Source organism: Benincasa hispida, chromosome 5 (genome assembly GCF_009727055.1).
Source record: "Benincasa hispida cultivar B227 chromosome 5, ASM972705v1, whole genome shotgun sequence".
NCBI classification, from domain to species: Eukaryota; Viridiplantae; Streptophyta; class Magnoliopsida; order Cucurbitales; family Cucurbitaceae; genus Benincasa; species Benincasa hispida.
This window is the reverse complement of record NC_052353.1, coordinates 58,565,981-58,573,640: the sequence shown is the minus strand read 5'-3', so window position 1 is coordinate 58,573,640 and position 7,660 is coordinate 58,565,981. Positions and strand designations below refer to the sequence as shown.

At 36.7% G+C, this 7,660-nt stretch overlaps 1 protein-coding gene across 1 annotated transcript; it reads left to right on the top strand.

Annotated features, from left to right (window-relative positions):
* The first annotated feature begins 1,421 nt into the window (after positions 1-1,421).
* Positions 1,422-6,814, top strand: LOC120077421. The gene is made up of 7 exons (XM_039031303.1): positions 1,422-1,547; positions 3,110-3,169; positions 5,474-5,863; positions 6,008-6,163; positions 6,224-6,242; positions 6,310-6,605; positions 6,755-6,814. Exons 1-7 carry the CDS (start codon positions 1,422-1,424, stop codon positions 6,812-6,814), a joined length of 1,107 nt encoding a protein of 368 aa, XP_038887231.1.
* The last annotated feature ends 846 nt before the right edge of the window (positions 6,815-7,660 follow it).

The following is a 7,660-nucleotide window of genomic DNA, read 5'->3' as shown; positions in this document are numbered from 1 at the left end:
TTTCAAAAAGCAAAAGATAATAGAAATTCATCATGCTAACTGATAACTTATAGAAATATAAGTTATTATGCATCTTTTATCTAAAACAACTAGGAAAAAGCTTTGAAAAATGCGACAATTTGATAAGAAAATTTATAGAATAATTGCAGCATGCAATTGCACACACTCAACGCCTAATCTGTCTATTTTAAAGTTAAAATAATTTTTTTTAAGTGCAGAATTACTGTTGATGCGATCAAATGAGAATTCTCAATGCTTACATATGATTGTATGGCTAGACGAGTAAGTAACTTCAGGTGATGAGGCATGGCACAACACTTGGACGGTGAAGGTCAAATCAAAGGTTGAGTTGGTGGCTTATAAGAAAGCTTGGTTGCAGGGCCAACGAAAGCTTCACAATGCATTATGATATGGATTTTAATGCACCTCATCAACACAATTGTAAGCAAGAGAAGAAAAGTTATCCTTGTCATCTATAAATAGCCATAAAATCGCCATGAAAAAGAAGAACTTTCGAAGAGAAGAATCAATAGTAGAAAAATTCTGTAAAAGAAGCCCTTTCTCTTATATCCATTCAAAAACAATAGTGAGAGCTTCAGTTTCCTATGGAATTAATAGAGTAACTCCATCTTTCAATACTTACAGTGAAGCAGTCATTGAGGAAGCCGAAGGAAACAAGAAATTGTGCACCACAGCTCGACTCCCTTTCCTTATTCTCTATCTTAAAGTGTATGTGTATTGTTTAAGCATTGAAAAGACTCATTTCTTTAATATGAATACATATTCATTTCAACTTTCATCCATACTCTCTTTATTCATTATGAGCAACTAAATATTTCATAGGTTGAGAAGCATCTAGCTAACATGAACTAAGCAATACTTAAATCATGCATTTTACTTATTTGATGTATGCATGATGAAATACTCAGGAACTCGAAAGATTACCCTAAGTAGATTAAATCTAAGTTTGAGAGAATTAGAGATTTAGAACTCATAAAATAAGAAGAAAGGTTCTTTAGAAATAAGTAACATCTTTTTCATTACACACTCGTCGCATGCATCCTAGAGAAAGGATAGTGTGGCCATGTACTTTGAGAAGTGTAAGTTCTAATCTTGAGTGCATCGCTTGGACGCATGATTTATATATTCACTTAGGAATTGTTAGTGAATATTCTTCTCAACCCTATCATCGCATATCTGAAAAGCATCTAAAAATGCTTTTATTACCTTCAAATTTAGAAATAATACTACTAGTTTTGTTTAGTTTGACGTGGTTTATTGAGTAATTTCAAGAAAATAAGCATCAGGAGCAATTTGTGCAAAAATAATAAAAACCAGGGGCAAAACTCCAATTTTGAGCAATTACGGGTTGGCCATGGAATTAGGAAGAAAAAAGAACCCAAGATCAACAAAGGAGGAAAATGTGGAAGGCAATTCGGGGGAGCCATCGTTGGAAGAACGTTGCAACACTGCTCTCTGACGCTGTAGACCCGAGACCAATTGGAAATAGGGTAGCGTTGCAACGTTACGACTTTGACTTGCGACTGGTATGATGCCAACGTTGCAATGTTGGTTTGCAGTGTTGCAACGCTACAGGCATATTATAAATAGCAACGTTGCACTGCCAGGTCTGAAAAAGAGAAGGGGAGGAGAAAAAGTGAACCGACTTTGATAGATTTTACCTTAATTCTTGTCCGTACAAGAGTCAAAACAGAGAAATTATGATCATTTTTGGTGGAAGACTCAAGATTTCGATTTAAAGTTGATATGGGAGCATTTCTAGATTAAAGGAAGATCAATCATAATCGTTTAGTTTTGTTGAAGAACAATCTAGTATTCGTGGCGAGAGTCAAGAAGATCATGATTGGGATTTGAACCTATTGAGGGGAGATCGTCCTTCTTTGTTAATTTATTTTTCTTTGTAATGATTGTTTGTTCGTTGAATACTGTTATCAAAATCATGCGTGGCTAAACTCTATTATTTTAGGGTGTTTGTGGATTTTAGGGATGTTACTTTGAATATTGAATTTACAATTGATTGATTTTGCATGGATTTCTAAATTATTTGTGTTTAATGCTTTTGATTAACTGGTCATTAATTGCATGAACTTGAGTTAATTAGATATCTCAAGAGAGAATTTAATTCTCTGGAGCCAATAATTTAGATTATTATTCGAAAATGCATAAGAGTGAATTTAGAATAATAAGAGGTATGATTTAAAGGTCTTAATGCTATAACTATTCAAGCGATAGAAGAGATTCTGTTTGATGGGTAGTTATTAGGATGGTTTGAGCTCGAGAGAGGATTTCCTAATTTCAGAACTTCTAGCCTTAGTCTATCAACTTCAATCAATTACATGTCACATTAATTGTATTCCCTAAATGAAACAACACCTGGAATTCTTTTGCTCTAAATCGTTCTTGTGTGTGACAAAATTATTATTATCCATAGTTATAGATAAAAGATCATCTTTTGGTTGTCTGGATAAACTTGACGAAGAATTGTGATAGAGTTAGGAAAATTTTGCTCACGGCAGTCCCTGAGGACGATACCCTATTTTGGTTTTATTACTTCGATTGCATGCGCTTGCACATACTGTGAAGTTTTTGGCACTGTTGCCAGGGACTGGCACGAAATTTTTTTCCAAGCTTAATATTGCTAAAGATGAAGTTGATCTTAATTTGGGCATTTTGTTTTTGTTTTTTTTTTAGTTGTTGCAGAATCCTATGTATGGGAAGAAGTCAACAAACTGAACTTGTTCCTTGTGATCTAAAACTTGAACGGACTTTGAGGAAAGTAAGAAGGAACAAAAGAGTTGAGTTCGATGCCATGCGAGGTCAAACGGGAGCTGTTAGAACTATCAGAGATTATTTCCAACCAACTTTCCCTACAACCCAGACGGACATTATTGAGGCCCCAATTAATGCCAATAATTTTGAGCTAAAACATTGTTTAATTTAGATGACATAGGACCTCACATTCAGGGGAACTCCATATGAAGATCTGCATAAGCACATCCGCTCTTTCCTGGAAATTAATGGGATCGTAAAAATAAATGGAGTTTCTTTTGATTCTATTCGATTGAGATTGTTTCCTTTTTTTGTGCAGAACCAGGCGAAAGATGGGCTAGAGTCACTTGCAACGGGAAGTATAACCACATGGGATGAGGTTGCCCAAGCGTTTCTAAACAAATTCTTCCCTCTTGTGAAAACAAGCAAACTTAGAACAAAGATTAGCACATTCAGATAGAGAAAGGACGAGCAGTTATTCGAGGCATGGGAGCGCTAAAAGGAGTTGTTGTGGAAGTGCCCCCAGCATGGATACCCTGACTAATTACAAATCCAGTTGTTCTACAATGGGTTGACCAGTACAATGAAATCCATCTTGTATGCTACTACAGGAGGCTCAATTTTTGTAAAGATTGCTGATGCTGCTCAAGAATTATTGGAGAACATGGCGGCCACGAGCTATAATTGACCCTCAGAACGATCTCCATCTAGAGTGACTGGGATTTATGAACTCAGCGAGGTAAATGCTTTAAGGCGCAAATGGCTACTTCAACTAATGCCATTAATCTCTTGTCTATAGGTACCCAACCATCGATTGCATCGATGACAACTTGTAATGCACTTACGTCATGGGAGGTACCTAACCCTGAGCAGGCAAATTATGTGCGCCAATGATAATGAGCAGAAATGCACGTTATCATAGTGCTAAGTTCTTAAACGATGTTGGATTGCGTTGATAAAATATGTTGAATTGCATCCATTAAGCATAAATTCTATAATATTGTGGTCGCATGCGTTCAACGCATTAGAACAGTTGATTTTTTTATTTTTGTGCAGAATATGCGTTAACACAATGCAAAGATTGTGTTCATAGGAATTCATTGGTCGAGCACAACTTCACCGCAAGGCTTTGCGTTGATCGTGCTCGCAAACATTCGCCTAAGGAGGATCGCCACAACTTGGTCAGCGCAACATGGTGGGCGCATCTGGGTGAAAGGATAATTAAGAGCGATGGGACATAAAGCTGATGATAGTCGAATCCAAATTAAGTTAACAGTCGATAACGGTCACAAAGTACATTCAGCTTTATCGGTGACAATTATTTGGTGCATCAGTCAGGAATTAAAGCTGTCCCATCTGTATATCCAGGAGAGAGAAGCTGCCTTTTAACATGGATGCTCTATAAATACCAAGGGCATTCTTCAGAGAAGGGGTTCACCACTTTTACAACCAGTTGATCTGTTTGCACGTCTTTATTCTTAGTTTTCTTTCATTTTAAGGCAGATGCGAGGGAAGAAGTTGTGCCAGTAGATCGTTCCGATAAGCTTGGGAGAGCGCCGGAAGCTCCAAGAACAGAAAGAGGCCAACGCCTGTGCAAGCGGGATCATCATTAGATCATAATAGAGATTTCAGTGTAAAAAGCCTCGGTCAGCAAGGAATTGCTATCAGACTCTCTACCTTTAACTTCCATTGACATTTTGTACTCAACTCATTTATAAGAATGGAATTTCTTTCTCAATATCTGTTCACTCTGTGTTATTCACGCATAAGTACCTAAATTAGTTGAATGGGTTGAGAAGCATTTAGCTAGCACAACTAGGGAATCTTCATTCTTTGCGATTATCTTGTTTATGTATGCTTCATTCGTCCATTAGAGATACTTGGAAGGGTAGTCTAAGGACAGGATCTAGACATGAGAAGGTCAAGTTAGAATCTAGACTCGAAAGAGCTAGATTAGAATGCATAAACGAGAGATAGGCGCTTAGGAATGAGCACTATTTGTTATCAACGCATCGCATGCATCCTAGAGATAGAATATGATTGTATGCGGTCACCTTGCTTTCATGCATTTTGCATCATCGCATAGGACAAGAGTAGAGACTTAGGGATAAGCTCTATGGACACTTTTTCATTCAACACAAGCGTCCTAGACTTAGGAGCATCACATTTACATTGGAAAATGACTTGCTGTGCATGGTTGTAACATGATCGTATGGTCTGACGCATTCCCGAGTAACGCTAGCTAAAGATCTTCTCAACCCGTTCATCGCATCCTCATTGCATCTATCAACGCAACTGTCTTTTCTCAAATCCGCCACCTTTATTTATTTCTTTTTCATCAACGCAAACAAAAAACCCAACACTTATTTATTTACTTGGTTACTGCAAAGTTTTCATAAAAATTACCAACGCAATCTGTTTTCACAAGTCCTTGTGTTTGACCTTGGACTTACCAGGAAACTCAGATACACTTGGATTCTGCTGGGGAAACTTGAGTGCACAACGCAAATCCATCAACACATATCATCCATATTTCCACTTCATAAAACCAAGCATTAGCCAAGCAAACCAATTTCAAGAAGCCCATCAAAATTCTTATCAGATTAACAAACCCACTCATTATCACCCAGGTTTGCACAATCATGAGACATTTTCATATGCTAACAATAAGAATGTTTTGCAGGCACCTCCAGGTTTTTCTGAAAAGAAACCATCTTTGGAGGCTTTGCTTGGGGATTTTATAAACGAATCTAAGAGTAGAACCAACTTCTTGGAAAGCTCAATAACGAGTCATGGGAAAGCTATCCAAAACCTTGAGGTTCAAGTTAGCCAGATCACTACTACATTGAATACTATGAACAAAGGAGCTTTACCTAGGTGTACGGAGAAAAACCCAAGGGAAGAGTGCAAAGCAATAATTTTGAGAAGTGGGAAAAATATTGCGCATCTGGTGACAGGCCAGATAGAGGAACAGGTAGTATTGTGTCCTTTAGCTGGTAATATGAATCAAGGGAAAAAAGGTGATGGTTCTGTATCATCCAAACTAGAGAGTAATTTTGAATCTTCACTTGCTGTATTAAATAAAATCCCCTATCGCCAACACTTTCAGAAAAAGAAATTGAATGATCAATTTGTTAAATTTTTGGATATTTTTAAGAAGCTTCACATAAATATTCCTTTTGCAGATGCTCTGTAACAAATGCCAAACTATGTGAAGTTCATGAAAGAAATGTTGTCTTTAAAGAAGAAGTTTGAAAAGTATGAGAAGGTTAGCTTATATGAGGAATGCAGTGCTATATTGCAAAAGAAGCTACCACAAAAGTTGAAGGATCCTGGGAGTTTTACAATTCCCTGCACTAGAGGGATTCTAACGGTAAACAAAGCTTTATGTGATTTAGGAGACTTAATTAATCTGATGCCTTTCTTTGTATAGAAAACTGGACATAGGAGAGGTACAGCCGACGATGATCTCATTGTAATTGGTAGATCGTTCCCTCACTTACCCTCGTGGTGTAATAGAGGATGTTTTGGTTAAAGTTGGTGATTTCATCTTCCCAGTAGATTTTGTGGTCCTAGACATGGAAGAAGATGCTGAAATTCCCATCATCCTTGGATGGCTGTTCCTAGCCACAAGAAGAGCTCTAATTGATGTTTATGATGGCAAGCTTACACTTCAGGTGAACGATCAAAAGGTAAAATTCAACATCTTTCATTCTTCCAAACCCAATGAGCCTGTAAGTTTGTACCTAGAGATCAATGAAGTATATGGTAAACATTCTGAACAATCTCTTGGTAAAAGAAAGGGAAAGGAAAAGGTAAGTTATCCTTAACAATCACTAAAGGAAGGTACAGTAGATTTTATGGATTATATTCATAAGGGAGATATTGAACTAGTGGACGAAGGGAGAGAAGATTATGCTTTTTTTATAACCGTTCTTCGATTAATGTTTTATGTGAATGTCAGTGTGGGAGAAGATTATATATTTCAGGTGTTGCTGTGCATGGAATGATAAAGCCAACTTGAAAGTTGTCTAAATTAGAGACTTAGTCTAGCTAAAAACGTTAAACTAAGCGCTCCAAGACGTTAAACTAAGCGCTTCTTGGGAGGCAACCCAAGTGTTCAAGTTTTATTTCATTTGTTATTTGATTATTTTATCATTTTTAGGATAGAGAGCCACCTCATGATTTTTTTTGATCCCTCAGGTTAGAGATGATGCTCAAGTATTTTCAAGCACCAGTTTGCCATCTAGATTCGTGAATCCCTGCTCATTACGAAGGCTTGTATCACTCATCTATTGTGTGATATTTTTAGATGTTATGCATTGAGGACAATGCATCTTTTTAAGTTTGGGGTGGTGGGCGTACTTTGTACTTGAATCTTGTGCTTTTATGCATGTTGTTTTGAGTTGATTGTTTTATGCATATTATTGTCGATTTTGAGGAAAGATTAAAAATTTTTGAAAATTTTGATAAGAGTTGATTTTGGTTAGGAAGAATGCTGAGAGTGATTGAATTGTGTTCTTTGGTTTCTTTTGTTTTACTATGATGGTTGATGAGTCAATCGTGATGTATGCCATGTTTTATTGTACAAAATGGATAACATAGTCTTGTCTTGAGTGTTCTTTGTTCTGAATCCCTCTTTGTATCCTTTGTTATTTTGAGCACGAACCACTTTAATTTAGAACATCTAACTTAACAAAGCATTAATTTAAGTCAATTTGGTTGTCACCTCACTCCACTGGTTAGAGAGTGTCTTACATGATAGGTTGTAATGTTAGACTAAGAGGAAAGAAAAAATATATTATTATTACCATTGAAAAAAAATATGGAGTGCGCACTCATGCCCTTAAAAGAAATATCTTTTTATTAT